This window comes from Cataglyphis hispanica, chromosome 24, assembly GCF_021464435.1.
Source record: "Cataglyphis hispanica isolate Lineage 1 chromosome 24, ULB_Chis1_1.0, whole genome shotgun sequence".
NCBI lineage: Eukaryota > Metazoa > Arthropoda > Insecta > Hymenoptera > Formicidae > Cataglyphis > Cataglyphis hispanica.
The window spans coordinates 4,009,274-4,035,771 of record NC_065977.1 but is presented as its reverse complement, the minus strand read 5'-3'; the positions used below and the strand labels follow the sequence as shown (position 1 = coordinate 4,035,771).

Genomic DNA, 26,498 nt, shown 5'->3' with positions numbered 1-26,498 from the left:
TGATATACAAAATTAACGTTGTTGATAACGCAATATATCAGCATCATTAGTCGTTTGTTATTGAATTTTCATCAACTGATTGCTTGTACAAGTATTCACATTACTACATTCAATAACGCAGTCTATTACAATGTTAGCAAACAAATATATAACAATACATACAATAGTGCACTAATTTGTGCTCAATATAATTGTTGTTTGAGAAATTTGGGAAATATCGCAAAATTTATTTTTACAAGGAGGAATCGCAGTTGATTCTTCACCGATTTTGATCTTCTTTTTTGTATCTATATTAAAGTGAATCTATATTGAAAACAGTTAAGCCTTGTAAGAGCTTTTCGTCCAATGCGCTTGCAAAATAATACTTTTTATATTTGAAATGTGGAGAAATTTTAGCATAGGATGTAAGACGTAAAGAAAGGTACATTCTCAAGCAGTACTATAAACGCAGGAACAATAATAGCGAAAACCCTGTTTTCAAAACTTGCGTTGTCAGCATTTTTTTCTTATTCTCGTTTCTTTTTTTTTAAATTATTTTATAAGTACATGTAATATGTATTATTTAAATTATTTTATATGTACATGTAATATATATTATTTATTAAAAATAAATATTTGGCTCATATTGAATATGCATATATCTTTTTATATATTTGCCTATATAAAATTATTGTGAAATAAATGGAATATTTTTACGTAGAAATATTTATACTTTTATTTGTAAAAATTATTACATTAAATTGATACATTTTCTAAAATTTTTTAAAATAATGTAATAACGTTAGATGACGTAAAGAATTAAATTCAAATTCTTTATCTCCGTTATACAGCGTATCTGATAATAATTGTCCCACTCGTAATGTACAAGTAGGGCGGATTAAACCAAACAGGAAAATCTTTTACAATTTTTTTTTGATAATTAATAAAAGAATTATTGTTGAGTAAAATTTGGCCAAATATCGCCGATCTTTAGCCGGGCGCACGTCAATGAGCCGCGCTGTGACAGTTGAACGCTCACGCACTACCAAGCACGCAGCTCACCGACGTGCGTCCGACTAAAGATTAGCAATGATTAACCAGACTTTACTAATAATTCTTTTATTAAGCGTTATACAAAAAAATGGTATAGGACTTTCCTGTTTGGTTTAATCCTCCACCTGCACATTACGAGTGGGGCGATTATTATCAGATACCCTGTATATAAAGAATTTAAAGAAAAAAGCGAAGACTTTCAGAAAGGAATTTTATGCAGGCAAATATATAAGAAGATATTCGTATCTCATACATGTCAAATATTTATTTTTACCTAATAAATAATATATATTACATATATATATAAAATAATTTAAAAAAAGAAAAAAAATTAAAACTAGAAAAAAAATGTTGACAATGCGCAGGTCATGAAAAGAACGCAGAATTCTCGCTATTACTGTTTCTATATTTATGCTCTGTACTATATGATACCGCTCAATAATGTATCTTTCTTTATGCTTTACATCTTACACTAAAATTTCTTCAAATTTCAAATATAAAAAAATATTACTTACAGGGCGCATTGGAGAAGCTCTTACAAGACTTAATTATATTCAATGTATTCATCACAAAAATGGAGATTAAAATTGATAAAGAGCGATCCTTGTTAGTATTAAAATGAGATTCTCTTTTCAGTTTTACCGAAAGAATATAATTTCAGTTTTAAAATCGATAATTTATAAACATTAATACTCATATCTATGTTCAAATGTTTATTACAGCCTGAGAAGATCTTGACGGATGAATCGGTTATTGTGGCACAATACATAAATAACCCGCTTTTAGTTGATGGACACAAGTGCGATTTGCGTCTCTATGTAGCCGTAACAAGTTACAATCCTCTATTAATTTATTTGTATGAGGAAGGTTTAGTGAGATTTGCAGCTGTTAAATATGACGGCGGAAACCAATACATCTGGAATCCTTGCATGCATCTTTGCAATTATAGTATAAACAAATTTCACGTGGATTACGTAAAGTAAGTAACAAACCATCAGTCAGAATATTAAGATAAATTTTTTTACAATAAAAAATATAATTCAAAACAATAATTTAAATTAAGTTAAGTGCCAATAATATTAGAGTTATTCAGTTCTGAGGAAGCCTTGCGGTAAAAATCGCTTATAAATATAAATTATTGACAATTTTATGTGTTTGACATTATTCTACTTTTTAAAATTTTCAATTAATTGCTTTAATAATATTATAAAAATTACTCACTTACTATTTCATTTACAAATATTACAATTCGCATAATATTAGCAAAATAATAATGAAAATAATAGAGAAAGAAGAAAAACCGAAAGAAAGATAAAATAAGAGGCATGAGATGAGAGTATATAAAAGCGTAACTAAAGAATGCAATGAAAGGGGAAAGAAGATAAAAATAAGGCAAAATTAGAAAGAAATAAAAAATAAAAAAGAAATAAATGAAAAAATTTATATAAAAAGGTATGTACAGAAAGAGTTTAATGATTAGGAGTGAAGATCCTGACGCCGAAAATGTAGGACACAAGTGGACATTGTCAGCATTGCTAAGACATCTGCGTTCAATGGGTCAAGACACAGAATCACTAATGCAGCGAATAGAAGATATTATTATAAAGTCAATCCTTGCTACTGCATCTGGAATTGTCAGTGGTTTAAAGCAATTCGTGAAACATCCTGATACATGTTTTGGTAATAATTGAATTTTTTAATATATAAATTATTAATAATATTTTTGTTAACATTTTTATTAATATATTATAATATAAAAATAATATAATTAAATATATTTTATTATTCACACACAGAGATAAAAACAAACTAAAAAATTATTTTTTATGATAAGCACTTTTTAAAAATATATGTATATATATCTGTGTACACACACACACACACACACACACACACACACACACACACACACACACACACACACACACACACACGCACGCACGCACACGCACACACGCACGCACGCACGCACGCACGCACGCACGCACGCACGCACACGCACACCCACATACCCACCTACACACACACACACACACACACACATATATATATATATATATATATATATATATATATATATATATATATAATTATAAGATATTCAGTTTCTCTCTATACAATATCTCCCAGAATCATTGCACTACTTACTACAAATTCTTTGATTATTTAGAGATTATTTATCTAGAGATTATTTAGAAACGATTTTCTTCAGTAGAAAATATTGAAAAGGTCATCATGTTTTCCCAATATTAACTTTTACACATTATATAATTTTTGTAACTAAATTATAAAATTCTCTTTTTTTTCTCTTTAAACTTCATTTGAAATTAATGCAATTTGAAAAATGCAATTCTATTAATCTTTTAATTTCAAGATAACAAATTTGTTTGCGGAAACTTTTTTGATATTTTCGCTGAGCAAAAATTTGCTGACAAAAATCTTCAAATAATTTCAAGATCTTATCATTAAGAGGTAGTATATGATTTTATAAGTACAATATATAGTTATTCTTGATATATTTATTTATATTAAGAACATATCCATTATATACTTAGATAGAGCAAAATGCCAGCAGTATGTCAGCAAATTCAATTATGTTTGTAGCAGATTTCGGTCTGCGTCCTTATTAATTTTAATTTCTGACAGCATTGTTGTCGATATAATATAACAGAGATAATGAAGCAAAAATAGCGTATTATTTGCTATTTCGTCGTGACAGCGGATATGTAGCAAATATCGAGTAAACTCTACCATATCAAACCATTGATGGCAGAAATCAAGTATGACTTGCCGTTACAACGTTAAATATGGCAAGAATAAAACACAATTCGTTTTATCAACTTTTAGGTCTCTTCTACAATAAGTCGTATGTCGGAATCGGATGTCGTTAGTCGCTAGTCATATGTTGTATGTCGGATAATTACGACATATCATTCTACATTTGAGTAGTATATATGCATATGCTTGACATTTAATTAATATTGACACAAGGAATATCGAGGTTATTTAGATATACATTGATGTGCATATCGTAATAAGGAAAAGATGAAAGTTAACCATCTTTCATTCCAACACTCAGGGCTGGACTAAGGCATTATGACATTATGCCCAAGAGATCAAAAAGCCCCTTCCCATTCTAGCTTTCTTGCGTTTGCTCTTTGCATTACCCGGGATCACAACGAGGATGTGGCAAACAGTATTCTATTTGTTTTTTACGTTTTCTAATTTTTTGCATATTTTAGTTTTTTATAATTTTTTTGTATAGTATTTTTATTTTTTATATTTTTTAAAGATTTTTTATAGATTAAAAAAATTTTAAAGAGCCTCCCTCCAACATAAGTATTATTATAACGATATTTAAATGTACACTTTTCGTGCTTTAGCACCTGCAAATTGTTGAATTATCTCTGTGAAATTGAGGAATTTTGCAAAGTAATTTTCTATTGATAATATTGCCAGATCCGATAATTTATCTTCAAATGGTAGAATGCAAATATGTTTTTATAAGTTTTAATTTGCTGAAACTTTGTTCTCCTGAAACTACAGTTACTGTAATATTTAAGAGTATTTGAAAATCAGTCCGCAAATTAGGAAAAATGTCTTGTCAGTTATTCTCGTAAATCAATTGAAGCATTTTCAATGGCAACAATGGCTCACCAGAATCATTTAGTAAATTTCGAATACTGAGAATTTCTTGTTCTAACTCGTTTCCTGAAATATCAGATTTATCGCCATCTGTCAACGTAACTTCTAAGTTAATACATGTTTTTTGCAGTCTATTCTTATCGAGTATAATTTTTAAATTATATAAAAACTACCTGTGTGATATTAAATGAATTGTTCGAAGCAAGTTTTTAAAGCACTTTCAATAGTATTGATCATTGGGTAGAAAATGTTTTGAACAATTTTTCGGGAGCTGATGGCATTTAATCTGATGCCTCGTAACCGAACATTTTTTTCTTTCTTCGAATTCGGACTGCTTTAAAAGCTGACTCGATCTCAGCTTCACTAGCTATATCCTTAATAATTATCGCCGTTGAATAATCAGTATTTCTATATTCTGTTACAAAGGTCAGGCACTTTTCTAGCAATTTTGACGCATTTGATATATCCATTTTGACTACATAGCCTTACTTACAATGTTGACTTGGAATAAGATGTACCAAATCACTAGTGTAAATAAGAACTCAAATCCTTCCTTGTGCTCAGCTAACGAGCTTTAGCAACGACTGGATCATTCGTCTCTTCGTAAAGTTTAATGAGGACATTTATCATGTTTGGATACTGAAAACAAACGACTTTAAGATAGGAAATTCTACTCTCCTATCGAGTTTCACAAATTTTTTTTAATGACAGTAACTCGACATATTTTTTCATTATATTCCCTCGCTTCGTTGAGGCGGAGAATAACACAAATAATCTTTGGAGAATTCCGAACAAAGATATAGATCTTGATGTTTTTTTACAATTTGTTTGCTACGACTAGATTTAAACTATGACAACCACATGGATTAAAAAAAGCTTTTGGAAATTGTTTCAAAATTCTCGATTGCACGCCCTTATCTTTTCCAATCATATTTGCTCCATTATCATATTCCTGTTCCGGCAATCGTTCATATTTAAATCGTAATTTTGTATAATAATGTCGAGAAAGAGGCTAGTTAGCCCTTCTCCTATAAAGTCAATTATTGGCTTATAGGCAATAAAACAGCTGGACTTTGTCAACGTCGACGTAAATATGATAAACAATTGCTTGACATGACTTACTCAGAAGTGCAGTCCAATATGACGGAAAAGTATTTTGCCTCTTTTACCATCAATAAATTTTTTTTTTCAAATTTTATCTCCAAGTAAACAAATCAGTTTATTTTGACTCGTTTCACTACAATAATGAATAAAGATCTCTTTGTTTATAATGCGTCGAAGATGATCTATCATAACAGGATCAAATTTCCGCAATAATTCAACTAATCCTAAACAAATACCGTTTTGTTGGATTGTTGGAAGTGTTTAATTTATCAGAACTCCCCCAAAACGATAAGTTGTGCCCCGATAAAAATAAAACAATTTCGATTAACCGCTCCATAATAGAAACCCATTGCATTTTCTCGTCATTAAACTGTCTTTGTTTGTCTACTCCGCTCAATGATTTCAGGCGTTTCGAAGTCTCTATCCAATTTTTCATAGCGCATAAATGATCATTTCGTGGGGATATTTCGTGGCTTTTAAGATGTTCCGATAAATGTTTCCAATCATTAAATTCTTTGCTCAAATTAAAGTTACGGATTTAGCAAAACAATTTACAACAAAAACAATATTTTATCTGGGACTAAACCAGCCATCTTCGTTTATAGATTTCTCCATTAAGCATGATTCTTTGAAAATGTATTTTGAAAAAGTGACGTCCGTTACTGTCCCTCAGAGTATAGTCCCTATGAGTACTCTGTGTATCCTCTGTTATGAGGGTATTCATTTTGAATTTTATTGTTTATAAATCTATGAATAATGATTTCATCAATTGTTGCGGAATTGATGGGTGATGGGTAATGCCAATTGGCAATGTCTTCATAATCTGCATTTTGAAGATTTGATGGAATCGGAGATGCTTTGGATTTTGTGCTATTTTCGTTCTCTCCTTGACGTAAATTTTGTTTTGTTCAGAGAGATTTTTCTCTACCAAACATTCTCCGGTTTTTACTCGCTGCTCGTGAATTAAAAAATTTGCCATTTTCTTAGCACTTTTTTCATTGCTTGTTACATTTTTTTTAAATTCTGGGCACCGGAGAGTTTTTTTATAATGCTGCGACATTTTCTGGAGAAAGAACACTTATTCAACAACCAAATCAGCCAAAAATTAAGAAATATCATACAATCATATCACCAAAGTTCTCTTATTTAACAATCAAATCAGCCAAAAATTAAGAAATGTCATACAGTCATGTCACCAAAGGAGAGACCCTAAAGAACTCTGTCTCGAGCGAGAAGATGAAGAGCCCGATGCCCCATCATAGTTCTTAATATACCTCTTTTGACTCGTTCTCTTCTTACAAGATTTCCCCGCGCCGCCATGTAATAATGGCATATTAGCATCGTGATTGGCGAGCGCGCATTAAGCAGGCGCATGTCATGTCGGCCTATATTTCGATTTGTTCATTGTCGTTATGACCCCCAAAAAAAACGGTGCCCTGGGCGATCATCCTACTCGCCCAATCCTTGCGCCGAGCCTGCCGACACCGACACATAACTAGCGACAACTTTCTGCGACAGTCAACATTCCAATGTGCATGTGTCCGAAATCCGACTCAGTATACAACTTATTATAGAACGTGTTTTTGATGTTATCTTTTAAGCCAGCAACAAATGCTTAATTTTTGCAGTGTTTGTAGATGAGCTCGATTTCTGATGAATACGATATTTTTGATAAAGCATGATGTCATGTTATTCTTAAATTTTATTTAGTTTCTGTTGACATATTGTGTCAGTAGGCAATGCTTACTTATTGTTTCTATGCGAGAGATTGTTTATTTTCTGCTACATTTCTACTGGTACTAAGATGGCAAATCATGCGCGACGACTGCCGACATTCTTCTAATATAATATACAAAAGTGTATTAGAGCATCTATATCAGTTATTTTTAAGGAAAACTACACATTTTCGAGAAAACTGTTTCATATAAAAAGTTGTGAGCTTAGAAAATTAGAGCGTTAAAAAACAATATTAGTACACCTTGAAAAATATTGTTAAGGACATGTAAAGATTATCTTAAAATTTTTTAATGGAAACCCCAATTTTTTATTGCTATATTAGTAAGCGTCTTCGTAGCTTACCTCAAAAGCTTTTTAAAACACTATAATAAAGTATTTTTTATTAAGTATTTTTCAAATTCTTTTATATCTTAATCTGACATATTTTGATATAAAGTGTTACTTCCAGACTTGTGGAAAATTGAATTGGGAAGTAACGCAATTTATTTTTATCTCGAAACACACCCTCTCCTTTTTGCGAGAGTGTTCTCGAGATCTCGAGTCGAACGAAAGGACCCAAAACAGATCAATAGCCGAAAGAATCGCTCTTACTATATCAGTAGATCATTCAGTCGGTTATTTTGGTAAAGGAACTGATTCCCTGTTACACAGGACGAAACATTGTACAATCTCGGAGTACGGGAAGAAGGTTAATAAATACACGGATTTAAAGTTAAATCTTACATTTATTTATAAAAATTAATATAAGATACATTTAAATTCTGATATATAAATATACATGAATTATTCTTAAATTTAATATATGTGTACGTGTATAAGGATGAATGAAAAAAAAATATTTGTCGCGGGTGTTACAAAAATACGAAGAGCCTAGAATCAAAACGGGAAAACAATCTAAAATAATTTAAAATTTAAATTTCGGCTGAAAATTTATAAAAATCAAACTTAATAATATTGTATAAATTATCAAATAAATAGAAATGAGAGTAGGGAGATAAAGATAAAAGAATTATTGGATATTTTCGAATTTTATTGTGAAAGGGGAAGAGAAAGCTTCATCAAAAAGCTTTGATTGAGGAACGGCTAAAGGAGAACCTGACGAAAAATGGAGCCAGATTTGTGTGAAAGATGTAATGAAATTCGCTAAGATTTTTTTTTTATAATATCTGGACACGGTAGAACTTTTCGGAAAGAGATTCGAGAAAAAGAGAAAATTATTCAAGGAAACATTTATACATATATCAATGTTCTCAAGTCTGTTCCTTGAGGAAAAAGTTTGACACTTCTTCGGGATTGCAAGATTTTTATTTAAAATCTTGCGATTTTTCTTTGAAGTCACGTAATTCTTCCACGAAGTCTTGAAGGGCTTCTTCGAATCGTGTGACACTCTTGGGAGATCGAAGGATTTGAGCCGTGAGAAAGAAGGGGAAATAGGAATCGATTGAGATTTAGGAAAGACGATGAATGACCAAAAGGAGGAGAAGAAGAAAGATCTTTATCAAGTGAGGTTGTTCAGGAAAAGCAGGTGAACAACGAAGAGGAGAAAGAGTGGAAACTCTCGAAAATTGAAGGAGAAAAGGAAATGAAGAAGAACATTCTGGAGAAAATACTAGTGAATAAAAAAGAAGAAGGCAAGAAGGAAAAGAAGTAGAAGAATGAAGTTATGTGTTACGTTTTTATATTTATGTAAAATATGTTGTGTATAAATGCTGAATAAGAAGGAAGAACATAGGAAAGGGAAAACGTAGAACGATAAGGTTGTACGTTACGATTTTATGTTTATGTAAAATATGTAGTGAATAAATGTTGAACCTATGCGCAGCGAACGATTCCTTATCTAAATTAAATTTCCTATAATCTATAATAAAGTTAAGGCTCGCGGATACTCTAGACAGAAGGTTCCGCATCTTTTTATTTTTCCTATTTCTAGCAGTTCTTACTCAACATCTTAATTTTGTAGGCGGGGATTTAAATGTTGGTTTGTGATTTCCACTAAGAAACGTAGTTTGAAATTAATAGAGAATTAGTCGTTAATTACAGGGAACAATTAAATATCATTTTCTTCTTTCTCTTTTTTTAACAAATAAATAATGAAAAAAAGAAATAAAATAAATAAAATAAAATATAAAATTTTGAATTAAAAGGCACGAAAAAGGAAATAATTTAATATAAAATTTTTATAGTGGATAGTAATGGTTACTTGAAAATGACGAAAGAAGGTTATCCTGAATCTAGAGCTGAGTGTGAAAATTGATCCTTAACATTACGTTAGAATCTTTAAATTTGTCAAACTTGCCGCTCTCTAGAAGGAAGAAGGACGTGAGGAAATAGATGAAATATTTAACACTTGATAAATATTAATTATGATAGATAAATATAAATATTTGTATGTATATATTTTCAATTAACGATTGAAATGATTAATAAATAATTATTTTCTTTGAAGAAGAAGAAAAAAGGGTATTATATTGTATTGTATTGTATTTCGAGCGGAAGGCGATCCTCAGAGTAGCAAAGCTCTGCTTACGACACGCAGATCGAGTCCATTGTACCTCTCCGATAAGCGTCCTCTCAGTTCAGACTTATTCTCGCTTGAAAGAGGAGAAGAGCCTTAACCGAGAAGTTTCCTATCTGTTAAGGACTTAGAAAAGACTCCAATTAACCTTAGCATAAGCCGGACAGTCACACAGCACATGGAAGCTAGTTTCCTCCGATGCATCACATTTCCTGCAGTTGAGCCTCATGTTGATGCCCAATTTATACGAGTGGTAATTAAGAGTGTATAGAGAATACGAGTCACCAGTCCGGCCTCTCGTCTACTTAACGCTTTGATATAGCTAGTGAGGCCTTCCCTCGGAGAATCCCCAAGGAGAGTCTCCGCCTGTCTGCATCCGACCACGCTTCTCTAAGAGCCAGATGCTGTTTTCGCAGCAAGCGACCGATCTCTTTCCCGCCTAGGATACCGACAGCCGGTTCTGGTCCCACCAACGCAGACTCCAAATAAGCTCGAGCAAATTGGTCGACCGCCTCATTGCCCTTGATGCCAGAGTGCCCAGGCATCCAGACCAGAGCAACGTTATCTTTTGCAAGTTTTCCCAGGGTGCATCTGCAGTCTCAGATCAACTTGGAAGTAGTAGTCGGAGTCTCAAGGGCCCTAAGAGCCACCTGGCTGTCTGAGTAAATGTTGATGTATCTCTCTTCATTAGTGAGAAGTGTTTGTGCACAGCATAAGATTGCCACTATATCCGCTTGGAAGACCGTGGCAAATTTACCAAGTGAGATAAATTCATTAGTCCCTCTCCCTCGACAATAAATGCCTGCCTCTGAACCCGAGCCGATCCTGGACTCATTCATAAACAGAATGAGCCCATTCTTCAACACCTGCGACTCTGCGACCTAAGCCATTCTTCACGCCCCGAAAAGCACACTTTTAATGGCGCCTCCAGAGCATGAATGGCTGGCATTTTATCCTGCACCATATTAAATCTCTTGTCAATATCCGGATAACCGTGCACCTATTTTCGTTAAAAGTGTTTTTGTTAAAAATTTTCAAATTTCCCGGCAAAATATGCTTTAGCCCGACACCGGTTTTTGCGGCAAAAAGAAAATTGATTTCTAAAAAAAAACTTGATGGCATCTGAAAGTATAATTCGAGAGCTTTCAAACGAATTTTGGTTAATGATTATTTGCAAAGAATAGATCAAGTATAAACTTTGAATACACATGCTAGATTAAGTATAAACTTAATTGTCATTTCAAAATGACTGAATTATAATTACTTGACCTATTTTTTGTAAGTAAATTCATATTAGAATTATTTTTTTTTGCTGCTATATATATAAGTATGTACCTGTATATAAGTATTTACCTTTCTTGTAAATTGTACAGAATGTCTAAAATTCAAACAGCTATAATTTGATGAAAAAAGTCATACAATCATGAACTAAAATTTGTTTGAAAGTTCTTGAATTATACTTTCAGATGCCATTAGATTTTTTTAGAAAATTTTGTTTTTGCCGCAAAAAAATTTTAAAATTTGCTAAAAACGCCATTTTTGGCTCTTTTCATTCTAATTTACTCTTAATTCTGATATGCTAGGAAAATTCAGACAACGACAGCGTATTCAAAAAAATTTTAGAAAAACGTACTACTGCACTTCGCAGAGAATTTTGTCTTATTGTGTAATTACATACTTTTCCTTAAAAGCTATTATTTTCTTTATACTAATTGATTTGCGTCATTATTTTGTTCATAAAAATAATATGGTAAGATTATTGAAAATTAAATATTTTAGATAGTTTATATTTTATATCAAAATATGTCAAATTAAAATATAAAATAACTCGAGAAATACTTAATAAAAAAATATTTTATTATAGTGTTTTAAAAGTCTTTCGAGATAAGCTACACGAATATGCAATAAAAAATCTGGTTTCTATTTAAAAATTTTAAGATAATCTTTACATGATATTAATACTTCAAAGTCATATGAATATTGCTTCGTAAAGCATTACTTGGAACCCTACAACTTTTGTATAAAACAATTTTCCAAAAAATGCGTATTTTCCTAAAAAATGACCTATGAGTGCTCTGATACACCCTATGCACAATTTGTAATACGTTATGTAGCAGACCAAGTTATTTGGGTATATATACGTTTACACACACATACACACACACACACACACACACACACACACACACACACACACACACACACACACACACACACACATATATATATATATATATATATATTTACACACATACATATATGGATATATTGTTTTTATTCTAGAACTCTTTGGCTTTGATATACTAATCGATGATACACTGAAGCCATGGTTACTGGAAGTAAATTTAACTCCTTCATTGGGATGCGATTCACCATTAGATGTTAGACTTAAATCAGCTTTAATAGCAGATTTGTTTACTCTTATCGGCATACCTGCTGTTGATCCAATTCTACGTTCTCAAAATTTAAATCGTGCTACCGTTAATTCCAATAAAAAGGTTAATGTAAGTTATTTTGTTATATCTTTATGAATATTATATATTTATTTTATGTTTTTTTATCCCTTATATCTAAACGAAATATAGTCTTGAAATATTTAATTTTTTATAAATTTCAAAATTATATTTAATCGCATTTAGATTATAAATATAGTAAAAAGAAATAATTTTAATGAATTTTTTATTCTTGATTAACAGAAACAAGAACATAATATTTTATTTAAACCTAATATGAATAAAAATAAAATATATTAGATTGAAAAAATAAAATAACATATTATATATTTAGCAGATATACAGGATGAGTTTTTTAACTTGAGACTGCAAAATATCTAAAATAAACATTGTAAGAAAAAAATTTTTCAAATAAACCCTCAATATTTTCGAGGGGGCAATTCTATCTCGCAAAAATCAGCTGAAAACCGCTCCCCCGCGGGGGCGGGGCGGGAGATAACTTTAAAATATTAAATGGGAACTCCTACTTTTTACTGCAGATTCGGATTCTACGTCCAAAAACACGTAAATTTTGTTTAAATATTCTATTTTTCGATTTCTGATAGATGGCGCTGCATTCGGCAAAGATTGATTAACCTTTGTTTTCTTCAAGGGGAATCCCCATTTTATTGCATAATGATGCTATGTTAAAGAAAAATAACTTTTGTCTGAAACATGTTTCGAATTATCATAGATGTCTACGATAATTTTTTATCAGTTTTTAACTTTACTCAGATTAACGATGTGAATATGATGGAAATCATAAATTCCTTTGGGATGCTTGTTTATTGTGAGTCCCTTTACCTTTCACATTCGGAGTGCTTGTTTATTATGAGTTTCCTTGCCTCTCACATTCCTCTTGAAGAAAACGGAGGTTAACCAATTTTCGCCAAATATAGAGCCTATCAGGAATCATAAAAAAAGGTTTAGACAAAATTTACATGTTTTTGGACTAAGAGTCCAAATCTGTAATAAAAAGTAGGGGTTCCCATTTAAAATTTCAAAGTTATCCCCAGGGGGCGATAGGCGGCTAACTTTTGCGGGATGGACTTGCCTCCTCGAAAATATTGAGGGTTTAGTTGGAACATTTTTTTCGTACAATGCTTATTTTAACAGATATTTTGCAGTCTCAAGTTAAAAAACTTATCCTGTATACAGGGAGTCCGGAAATTCGCGCAACATCCTTTAAGGAAAAGTAGAGGATGTTATTCTGAACAGAAAAGTCCTGTATCATTTTTTTTAACATGTGATAAAAGAGTTATTATTGAGTGAAGTATGGCCTATCATCGTCGATCTTTAGCTGGAAGCACGGTCGGTGAGCCGCGCACTTGGTAGTGTGCGTGAGCGCTCAGATGTACGATGGCTCATCGATGTGCGCCCGGTTGAAGATAGGCAATAATAGGCCAAACTTCACTCAATAATAACTGTTTTATTAAGCGTTACAGAAAAAAAATGTTACAGCATATTTCTGCTTAGATAAACACCCTCTACCTTTCCTTAAAGAGTGTTACGCGAATATTCGGACACCCTGTATATATATACAGGGTGTCCGATAATTCACGGATCACCCTTTAAGGGAAGGTAGAGAGTGTTATTCTGAATAGAAAAGTCCTGTACCATTTTGTGATTTTCTCAATATTTAAAAAAATATTAATTTTAAAAGATCAGCCAACAAAGTGCCGCGAAAAGCTCGCGGCGCGAAGATGCCTCCCACTGTCAATTGATACTCGGTCCGCGGCGAAGCAATGGGAGGAGCGGTTTGCGAGCGTGCTTCGGTATGGCAACCGAAAGAATTACACATATGAAAAGATCACATACATAAAACGGAGCGCGCATCATGTGTGTATTTTTAAAAGATCAGCCAACGAAGCGCAGCGAGGGGACACCCTGTATATACAGGATGTAGCGCGCGGCAAGAAAGGATGGCCCAAAAACAACCCAAAAGTTTGCGATCGCTATAGGCGCGCGACAAAATTTGTGAGCGCTCTATAAATGACAACGGTTATGTATGAGCGATAAATAACGATGAATTTATGCGTCCTAGCAACCACACATTAATAAATTGTCCCCTTTTACTGCGCGCTTATACTCACGCGAATAGATCGATCTTTTTAATTAAATTAATTAATCTCTCTAATTAATTAACCTCTTAAATTAATTTCTTAATAATTATTACGAAAATCGCAAAATGATAAAGGACTTTCTTAATCAGTTTAATCCGCTCTATCTGCACACGATTATGCGATTGATTCCAGACACCCTATATACATATAATTTAATTATTAGAATTAATTAATAAAATTTTGATTATTATATTTTTTTCTTTATTTTATAAGATTCAAAAACCAGGATAAATCAATTGACAGATTATAGGAGATTGAACAAACAATAATGAATGATAAGCAGATTAGATTCTTGTATTTTTTTTTGTTTTAGTATAGAAGAGTACAGTCTGCAGAAATATTACCTCAGGAAAAAAAGAAACATATTAATAGAAACAAAAATAAAGGTCTAAGTTCAGAGCAACAACGAATAGTAGCGTCTGCAAAAGCACAATTTGAGAGAAGAGGTGGATTTGTTAGAATATTTCCAAGTCCAAAATCTTGGGAACTTTACTCGCAATATTTGGGTAAATATAGTTTTTATGTTAGATAATCACTTTAAGCAGAAATAAAATAGAATTATAGTTTTCCTTAAAACTGAATAAAAAATTAAAATTTTATTCTATATTCTATTCTATTCTATTCTATTCTATATATTCTTCTGTCCTAGATCCAATTACAGGTATACCAATTATATCGGATCCGCTTGGCCCAAGGAAATTACCTCAACATGATAATACAAATCATAATCTAGTGTTACATGAACAATTATTTCCTGTTGCTAACCGTAATACAGGTTATATTATTCCAGAGATAACATTAGACAGGTTATCTAGGTATGCCATATTATTTACAGTTTAAGGACTTAAATAACTGCACACATTATTTTTTCTTAATATAATAATATTTTTATATTACAATTGTTTTATTCATTTTGTTTAAAGAGATAAAAACAAATTCAAATTTTATATAAATTTATCTAAATTATTAAACCAGACTTATATTGCTCCTAGAAAAATTATTTATTTTTTTTTATTTTAATCGCATTTTATTTAAATAATTAAATATATATTTAAATGATTAAATTTAAATGATTAAATTTTAATTAAATGATTAAACATATATTTAAACATTTGTTTTTCTATATACCTTCTATCGATTTATTTAATTTAATTAGTAAATTACAATTTGTATGTGTGTTTTGATATATAATTTATTTATACATTATATTCTATTTTAAAAAGTAATATTTAAAATATCCTCATTTCAATATTTAAAATATTCTTATTTTAATATTCAGATCTAGAAACTAAGAATTATACAAAATAAAATGAATAAAAAGCATAAACGTTCCGAAAAGCATAAACCTTTGATTGCGCTGAAATTTTAACCAAAGCTTGTCTTTGACTTGAGTATAAAGCTTTGAGTATAAAGCATCTTGAAGGATTTTTACAGAGGGGCGATAAGGCCTCGTTTGCCCCTTATCGCCTCTCAAAATCTAACATTTTTACTTTTATATCTCCGAAAATATTGATTTTAGAGAAAATAATTTTAAACAAAAATGCAGCTCTTAAAAAACTCTACAAAAAAGATTATACATTTTTTACATAAACCCATCATTTTGAGAGTTATGTAATAAAATAGTAATTTTAATGTTATCGTGTTAATACAATGTATCGGATTTGATTCATAGAGAAATATGTTAATAGATTTTCTTCAGTTGTAAATTTCCAAATCAGTTCCTTCTTGTAAATCCATTTGAAATCTCATTTTGCATTAAAAAGTATATGCGTGCCCCTCTCCCCCCCTACGGGGAGGACTCCACTATAAAAAAACTAGACACATAGGTTTGGATTGAATCTTGTTTCGCGAAAACCCATGTGAAGCCTCACTACGCATTAAAAAATATACAGAGTATAACAAAACAAATGCATATGGGCAATACTATCAAATGCAAAACAATAATTCAAACCGACAAGTCCTGTACCATATTTTAATCTGAGGTTTTTTTTTTTCATTGTTATATGATGTTGAAGTTAGCTAATCAGCGCATGTCTACAACAGAAAAAAAAGTACGACGGGGGTCGGAGTGGAGAGACGGCTTTTTCCTCTATTAGTTAACTTTAACATCATATAACAACAAAAAAAAGCTCAAATCAAAAAATAGACTTTTTAATTTAGATTGTTGTTCTGTATCTCATACTATTGGCCATATGCGTTTGTTCTGTTATATGGAGGCAGTGTGTATTAACACGATAGCGTTACAATTATTATTTTATTATATAACATTCAAAATAACGAGTTTATGTAAAAATTTTACATAATTTTTTTGTAGCTTTTTAAGAGCTTAATCTTTGTCTGAAACTTTTTTTTCTAAAATTAATATTTTCGGAGATATACAATAAAAAATACAATAAAAATACAATAAAAAAATGTTTGAAACTTTGAGGGGGGCTTAGGGGGCAAACGGGGCCTTGTCGGCAAAAATCCTTCAAAGTGTTCTAAATCAACTTTCAATAGTTGGAGTTCTGTTAGGAAGCATCTACAGACGAATGTTTATTAAACAATATCAATTTTAAATGACTTTAATAATAGATATATTCTTAATGTATGGACCACGAATTATGGGCTTTTTCTACATACCCTGTATGTAGAAAAATTATTAGTTTCTGACAAGAGGTATGGATTGAGGAGGAGGAAAATGTAAGAGAAAGAGAGAGAAAGAGAGAAAGAAAGATTGATTGATTTTTATTAGCTTTCTCAGTTATTTGTAATACAGATTTGGTTTACATTAATTACAATATACTCTTTTAACAATTGCTTAACTCAGTTGCTACAATTCAGTTTTTTACATCATTTTATTTCAGCTGGTAAGGTATTATACATTTTCACTCTTTTGTAAATGTACTATTGCAATGTCCTCAATTAACAACGTCGCACAAAGATAGAAAGAGAAAGAGATTGATTTGCCCAATCTTACTAGCTTTCTCAGTTATTTGCAGTACAAGTTTTCAACATCTGCAGCCAATTCAATCTCTGTGTAGAATTCATTATCTTCATATCTGATGCTATACCAGCTTCTTTTCCTTCTGTAGTTATTACTTAGTATCCTCCCAGCTGGCTCTCCTCTTCTCTTGTATCGCTCTCTTAAATGTCGGACATTCCAAATCAAGGGAGTCATGTTCATCATTTATATTCAAGTTATATGTTTGAATCTTAAACATACAATTTACACACTTTTTCATTGTCGACGTGCATTCAATCACTTTATGATTTCCTGCATATTTGTGGCATATTTCATTTTGTATACAATTCTTTGCAATATGATAATAACCCCAACATTTAAAATATCTTTTAATAATAATATGATTAAATACAGGACACTTCCTCCATTCTATATTTAGTTTTCTTTTGTTCAATATTAGTTCATGAGTTTTTTCAATTATTACACAACCTTTTTCTTTATCTCTTCTTGATTGAGTTTTTTCAATTATTATAGAACCTTTTTCTTTATCTCTGATTGATTTGTAACGATGCGTACATCGTTACACGGCCGTCAATCCGCCGGATACCGCCGCCCAACGATCATTGGTCAGGCCGAAGGATGAAAGCGCGCTTAATATACCGCTGTCCCACGCCCAGCAATCACGAGACCATAGAGCGAAGACGCTATGCGCCCCATTGTATAAAACCGTTGAGCGATTATATTTGTTTACAATTATGCCATCGGTTAGACACACCGTACCGGAGCACGAGTCGTGCGCTCGGGAAACCGCTTCGACTGTCCGAAAATCCGAATTTCCGAATATTCCCAAGTCGCGGTCAGGCTCAACCGAAATTGTTAATAAACAATTATTGCGCAGACGCGCAACCGCTGACACCAGGTAGAAATAAGCGCCCTCAACGCGATAAAAAAACATTATCTTTTCCGCTGTCTCTGAGATCAGTAAGACGCTTAGTGCTCTTAAAAATCGCTTGAAAATGAGATCGAAGTTGGGAGTACTCCGCCTCTGCTGGGCTTTCCCAGTATCCTGCATCCAAGCGTTACCTAACAAATCTCCGAACGTCCGGCAATAAATTTCTAGCGGTGGGAAATTACCCGCCACCGACGGATATTCCCGTCTGCCGGACGCTCCTGTCCAACCGCAAACCGCTCCCGCAGATCCTGGACTATCGAGAAATATTTCACGAATACTCACCACCGGCCGAGACTCGCCATTGTTACCTAAATCACGCACTGAGGGACGTAAAATCACCCTACGCGCCGAATTAGAAAACACGCCATTCGTCAGCCACGAGGCATCTGCCCGTCGCGGGGACATTGCCGAGTATCATCGAACCGTCGATCCAGCGGGTGATGTCACCTATCGATCGCCCGTATCGCGCTTATCGAACCTCGCGCTTATCGAACCTCGCGCACGGCGATCCACCGCACCACCCCCGGTATAAAGCATATCTCAAATGTGTACCATCAACCCATTGTACACGCTCACACCTTAAAAAGTGTTGCATACACAAAACGCTGTGCATCTCATTGTAATACTCCGCCGCCTCGCACGAGTCGCTCGCCGGCTACCGCTATTAATACCCGGCACACCGTCATGTCGTGCACGAACACATATACAATCACGAACAAGCACACACCGCTTATATAACACATGCTCCGCTATATATTGTCGATCGCACGGGCATTCGCCTGCATCGCGCTCATACACCCGCGTAAATACCGCACACACACACACACACGCGCGCGCGCGCTCGCGCACACACACACGCAACACGCACACACATACATTGTAAGCTATCTTTTGACGATTTAATAAACCACATTTATTTATTTACACACCACGTGCATTTCGTGCTTTGCTTTTTGGTCCGAACCTCGATCCCGACCGAGTTATCCTGCCATCGGTCTAAAGAAAAAAAATCGATCGTTACAAATTTTTAACTATTTTCTTCACTATTCGCATGGGTTCCTTCCCTCTCTGTATCAATCTTGTTCTACTTTTTAATTGTAATTATTAAATTATCCTCACTCAATTTCATTTTTTTTTCGCCAATATTGACAACTTTCATCTTTGGTTTCTTCCGCGCTGATTCAGTATCTTCGAAATTTTCGCCCAGCTTGGCTTGTACTGTAGCTTTTAGTTTTAACTCTTCACCAGTCTCACAATTCAGATTCACTGTTTCTTTGATTCCTTGTTTTAGCTTCGTTACTTCCAGTTATATTCTTGTCTACTATCCATTTTATCAATATTTTAATAGCTTCACTCTTCTGTTGCATCTTAGGTTTGACAATTATAATATTTTCTTTTTTCTTCTCTTTAACTGTCTCACTATAGCTTTTTGGATTCCTTCTGACGTTCCTGGAGCTTCTACTTGCATTATTCTTTTCAATTCTGCCAGTTCTTGTTTAAAATTTTCCAATTCTTCTCAAACTGTTTCTTTGATTATCATCTTGACTTCCTTTTTACATACTGTTTCATCTTTTATTTCCTACACTATTTTTATAAATCCGGGGGGTTGCTAGTCCCTTATCGGGCGCCTTTCCAAGTGCCGGATTGGGGGACGCTCGCCAGCTAGGCTGGATGGGTAGAAGGGAAATAAAATACCCGGGGTGGAAACTAGCAAAAATGATGTGATAAAGGACGCAACAAAAGAAATAAAAGCTACTGATCAGCGCTTCGGAAACTCAGATCCGGCAAGTGATGAGAGTGCGAGTATAGGTCCCCGCGGGTCATCAATCAGCAACTGAATTCAAAGCACAAAGAAAAAAGGAATACTCAAAGTAAACATGCCAGTAAGCCATCGAGCGAACTCAATAGTAGAATCAGAATTAAGTAACTGGCAAAATAAAATACTTCAAGACGAATATATTAGAACTCAAATAGAATAAATTGTATATAACAAATGGAAAAAATCGGAGCAAGCAAATAATGAATTAGCAATTACTCTAAAGCAGCTTCAGCTGGCTACTCTGCAAGAAAAACACCTAAAACTAGAAAAAAAGGATTGGACAAACAGAATAAGAAAGAGAAATAGATTATCAAACTAACGAGGAGGAACTTGCAAAGGAGACAGACTGGAGAAGAAAAAAAGGAAAGGAATAAAAGAAAACGGTTGGATACTTGCTTGATACCACCATAGCGACAAGAGAAGGTAGCAAAGACAGTACAATAGAAAACTAAAAGAGTACCATCATCCTCTCCAATCATGGTGGAAAGTATTAAAAATTATAACGAATTTCACAAGAAACTTAGCAGTAATGTAAGTGGATTTCAGATTAAAATTATAAATAACGATACTATGAAAATAAATGTGCGGAAAGAAGAATGCTATAGAGTGCTCACAAAAATACTCAAGAATAACGAGTGAATCTCGATTGTGCACATTACAGATCGGACACAAACTCAATCGGACACAGTTTCGATCGGACATATGGTTGCAAATTGGACATCGACCTAATTGGACACAGGCCCGATCGGACCTGTGTCCGATCGGAAAATTTTGTCGTGTCCGAACCGTAATGTGCGCAAACGAGACGATCCCAGGATAACAACATATCCTGGCATTCATATAAAAATAAACAAAACAGACCGAAAAGTAATGGCTAATGAACTTCACCATTCTTGCACGCCAGAAAGGCTAACAGACGAACATAATAAAAGAAGATATAAGATAATAGAGGCAGTTAATAAATTAAAATGGAAAACAAAATAACCTCTGAACATGTTCATGTTAGTATTTGGACAAGATGACATAAATAATATATATGGAATTAACGACATACTTAGCTTTAGAGTTGAAATATAACTAATAAAAAAATCCAAGTCGGTTCTACAATGCAAAAGATGCTAAGCAGTTGGTCATACACAAAAATATTGCTCTAAAGAATCAAGGTGTGTCAAATGCACTGATAAACACATTACTAAAGATTATACAAAATCAGAAAACACAAAACCTAAATGTGTACACTATGGAAAAAATCATCTTGCAAACTATCGGGGCTGTATAGTAGCTAAAGAAATGCAAAGAATCATGAATAAGCAGACAAAGAAATCAAAACTACTTCAATAATCGTTAAGAGAGTATGCATAAACAAATAATAATAGCCAAAAGAATTACCGAGATCAGAAAAAACTCAGCCGAGGATTGATACGGTAAAGACGTACAGTCAAGTGGTAATAGCCACACCAAACACTAAAGAACAAAATAAAAGTCAACAAAATAACACTGTTGAAAAAACATGACTACAATTAATTTTGAACAGGTTAAACAAACAAGATCAAAGATTCTTGAACTTAGAAGAAAGACTATCTAAAACTAGAATGTAGCATTAAGGGCTATGAGCTATCCCTAATCAGAAAAAATGGCAGAAGAGTTAAGAATTATGACATGGAATGCAAATGGTTATTACAACACCGGCAAGAGCTACAAGTTCTAGATACTGAAAAAATAGACGTATGCCTAATATCGGAGACACACTTTACCAAACAATCATTTATTAAATTTAGAAGATATAAAACATGTCACACTAAACTGCTAATGCTGCTAAAAGAGGAAGTGCTGCAATTATTAGAGAAAACATACTGTATTATGAAGAAGCAAAATACGAAACTGAAGAAATGCAAACTATAACTGTAAAAGTACAGACTAAACATCGTCAAGTAGCTGTAACAGCAATCTACTGCTCACCAAAACACTCATTTAAAAAATATCATTATATTGATATACTGATTAAACAAGGGAAAACATTCATAATGAGAGGCAGCTACAATGCAAAATACTTTTATTGAAGATCAAGATTAACAACTACTAAAAAAAAGGAACTACTGGAAGCAGTTAAAGAACTTGCCTGTAAACTATGTCTATAGGTAAACCGACTTACTGGCCGACGGATCCAAACAGATTACCTGATTTAATTGACTTTATAGTTTTAAGAATATATTATACAATAAAATTCCTACAAATAAAAGAAAGATGGGACATGAGTTCAGATCACTTGCCATGTTATGTTAGTACTTAATGACTGTCACAAAAAAAGAAAGTATTCCTATCTTAGTTAATAAATATACGGATTGGAATCATTTTAAACCTTTATAAAAATATTAATTTGATGATACCATTAAAAATGAGCAATAGATAGAAAAAGGAGCTGATCTATTAATAAACAATATCCAACAAGCAGTATGGAAAAGCACACCTAAAATTAAGAGAGGAACAATAAGAAATAATTATCCTAAAGAGAACAGAAATTTAATCAAAGAAAAAATGAAAACGAAGACAAAAATGGCAGCAAACTAAAGTCCCGTAGGGCAAAACTAAATTAAATAATACTACAATTGAGAAAGGAGATACAACAAATCAATAACAAATCAACTGAGGCTCACTTAAGGAATTTGATAGCTGGTTGTGATACAGATTATTCCCTCTAGAAAGTTATCAACGGACTGAAATGATTAATAATGCAGATCCCACTAATAAAACAAGAAAATGGAAAATGGGCAAGAAATAATAAACAGAAAGCTGAAACATTTGCATCACATCTAAAAAAAATATTCCAACCGAACGAGACACAGAAATATGAATCAGATTGGGAAGAGATAACTCAAGAAGAAGAAGGCATTATACTCACGTTGCCCAAAGAGATGAAAGTAGAAATAAAAAATGGTATAAACTAAAAAAAAAAAAAAACACCGGGGTTTGATCTCATCACTGGAGAAGTGCTAAAACAGTTATCAAAGAACGCAATAGTAAAATTAACGAACTTAATCAATGCTTCATTCCGGCTGAAATACATACCGAGGTTGTGAAAAATGGCCAAAGTTATGAGTGACCTCCATTTGGACACGTAACAATTGGACACCGTCCGATTGAACACGCATTATTGGACACGTTTTATTGGACACCGCACGATTGGACACTGCCCTATTGGGCACGATCGGATACTGTACGATTAGATACATACATTGCATGATTGGACACCGCACGATTGGAGGCTGCACGATTTGATACCGCAGGATTGAATACCGTACGATTGGACACTGTACGACTGGACACCGCACAATTGAACAAAGTTGTAAACCCATGTGGACCTCATTTCGTATTGAAAAGTATATGCTTAGAGGCAATATGTTCCGCCCGTAGGGGGAGCTCTACTACCTTTAAAATTAGACGTATAGGTTTGTCTTGAACCTTGCTTTGCGTGGAAAATTGTAAACCCATGTAAAACCTCATTTCGCATTGAAAAGTATATGCGTAGAGACTGTATGTTCCGCCCTCCCTATAGAGGGGCTCCATTATCATTAAAATTAGACACATAGATCTTCCTTGAACCTCACTTCGCATGGAAAGTTGTAAAATCTATGTTAAAATCTCATTTCCTAACCTAAAATGCGATGTTCAATCGTGTGGTGTTCAATCGTGCGGTATTCAATCGTACGGTGTCCAATCGTGCGGTATCTAATCGTACGGTGTCCAATCGTGTAGTGTCTTATCGTGCCGTGTCCAATCGTGCAATGTGCATGTCCAATTATTCAGTGTCCAATCGCGCGGTATCCAATTGAGCGATGTCCAATCGAGCAGTGTCCAATAAAAAGTATCCAATAATGCGTGTCCAATTAAGCGATGTCGTTACGTGTCCATATGGGATACACTCAAAGTTATTATGTTATCAAAATTTGGGAAACCACCTTATGAGATCACATCCTATAGACCGCTGTTATCAGTAATACCGAAACTGTTTGAAAAATTACTACTTAAAAGAATGAAACCAATTATCGAAAAAAAACTAATACCATCCTATCAATTTGGCAGAAGTAGTCATTCGACAATAGAACAAGTATATAAGATTACAAACGTAATAAAAAAAGCCCAGGAGGAAAAAATAATTTGTTTCGCAATATTTTTAGATGTGGCACAAACATTTGATAGTCTGGCATGAAGGACTGAATCATAAGCTGGAAAAATTTTTTCCAAAACAATATTCTAAAATTTTACAATCCTATATAGCAGATATAGGTACTTTAGAATTAAACAGGAAGAAGCATATTTGAGTCTTAAAGAAATCATAGCGGTAGTATCACAAGATAATGTGCTGGGTACCGTACTATACGTACTATACACATGTGATATTCCTATACTACAAAACAATACAATACAATAGCTACCTTTGTCGACGACTCTGCCATCCTGGCAATAGGAGATGACACTCAAAAAGCTACAGAGAAACTGCAAACAGCTGTCAAATATATAGTTGGACAAAAAAATGGCGTATTAAACTGAATGAGACTAAGTCTGTTCATGTGGACTTCACTAACAGAAGAATTCAGCATATATCATTAAATATAAATAATAACCAAATACCATATTCGAATACTGCGAGTATCTAGGTATGACACTTGACGCAAAGCTAAGGTGGAAAAAACATGTTAAAAAGAAAAGGGAAGAGTTCAATATAAAATATAGAAAAATATATTAGCTGATTGAAAGAAGCTCCTTGGAAGAAGATTCTGTTTATATATAATAAGCTTCTAATATACAAGCAAATATTAAAACCTGTATGGACGTATAGGTCCAGTTGTGGAGATGTATCAGAAAAAGCAACATTAACATCATTCAGACATTTCAAAAAAAAGTCCTTAGAAACAATGTCAATGCACCGTGGTATGTTAGATATAATGACTTCCATCGCAATATTGGAGTGGAAACAGTAAACAATGAAATAAAGAAATTCGCTAGAAAGCATAAAAGAAGACTATAGCAACACATCACCGGAAACAATTCGCCTCATGGATAATGTTGGGATTAAGAAGACTGAAAAGAATCCAAACCATTTGAGCTAGTATAAGTAGCAGCTAAAACAACAAAAGCAATAGGCACGAAAACCAAGGAATGTTTACAGAGCAGGTCCTTGGAAGAAAATGTCATTTAGTAGGTTAGGACAGAACTAAATTGTTTATTAGTCTATTGCTAGATTGCAATAATTGAAGCATCCATAGATGCTTTAAACAAAAAAAAATAAAAAAAGTGAATCTATTTTTACCTCAGTACCTATTGATACACTCGTGCCTGCTATTCTGCTTCCATTACTTGCCGTACTGTAGATCTCAATGCTCTTCCGACTGAATATTCTGAATGTTTTTTTTTCCTTTTCTATCTTCTATATAATAAGCATTTGCTGCGGCAGACATTGAGCTTAAGTATTATGCGAATTTGTACTGCATGAAACAAAGAAAGACAAAGAAGCACACAAAGATAATTACAACGAAGAATTTAATGGCGAACAACCTGGACCATTGAAAGGAATACAATTGGAATGACGTATCCCTTAAAAAAAACGCGCTATCAATTCCATCGCAAGAGAATGAGGAAATGATTTAATTAAACAAAAATGTTATTTGCTATTCATTAATAAAAGAAGTAATCAAAAAACATCATAATTATATTCAATCATCATTCAATCAAGTTATATTCAATTTATAAATGCTCCAAATATGATATTTTACCATATAAATGCATGTTCTCAAATGATTTTTCTAAAACTGTTTTTACGTGGCTATAACACAAAAACTATTTACCTCACAAAAAAAAGTTTTTTAGACAAAAGTTAGAAAATTTTTTTTTTTATAAGATTGATAATAACTATTTTTAATGAAAAATTATTCAGAAATGAGATATTCGGCAAAAACCATTTTCAACCCTCTAAAAAACAAGATGGCGGCTTGTGACGACCCTCTTTTTAATAGATCTCATTGGATTCTTGAGGCGCCATCTTTATGAATCATTCAAAATTCATTATTACTCCAACAAATGTTATTATTTATGTTTAAATTGACTGGCTATAAAATATTTCTATTTTAAAAATCGTAA

At 33.0% G+C, this 26,498-nt stretch overlaps 1 protein-coding gene across 8 annotated transcripts in view; it reads left to right on the top strand.

Moving 5' to 3' along the window:
* The window catches only part of LOC126858197 (tubulin polyglutamylase TTLL5), a 211,659-nt gene that overhangs the window by 170,787 nt on the left and 14,374 nt on the right, over nucleotides 1-26,498 (top strand). For 7 of the 8 annotated variants that reach the window (XM_050608327.1, XM_050608329.1, XM_050608330.1 and 4 more), the window contains 5 exons: nucleotides 1,755-2,011; nucleotides 2,513-2,712; nucleotides 12,317-12,537; nucleotides 14,962-15,154; nucleotides 15,298-15,463. In XM_050608327.1, coding sequence (XP_050464284.1) covers nucleotides 1,755-2,011; nucleotides 2,513-2,712; nucleotides 12,317-12,537; nucleotides 14,962-15,154; nucleotides 15,298-15,463 — 1,037 coding nt within the window. The remainder of the gene's footprint in view (nucleotides 1-1,754; nucleotides 2,012-2,512; nucleotides 2,713-12,316; nucleotides 12,538-14,961; nucleotides 15,155-15,297; nucleotides 15,464-26,498) is intronic. The other variant, XM_050608328.1, reaches the window with a different exon arrangement.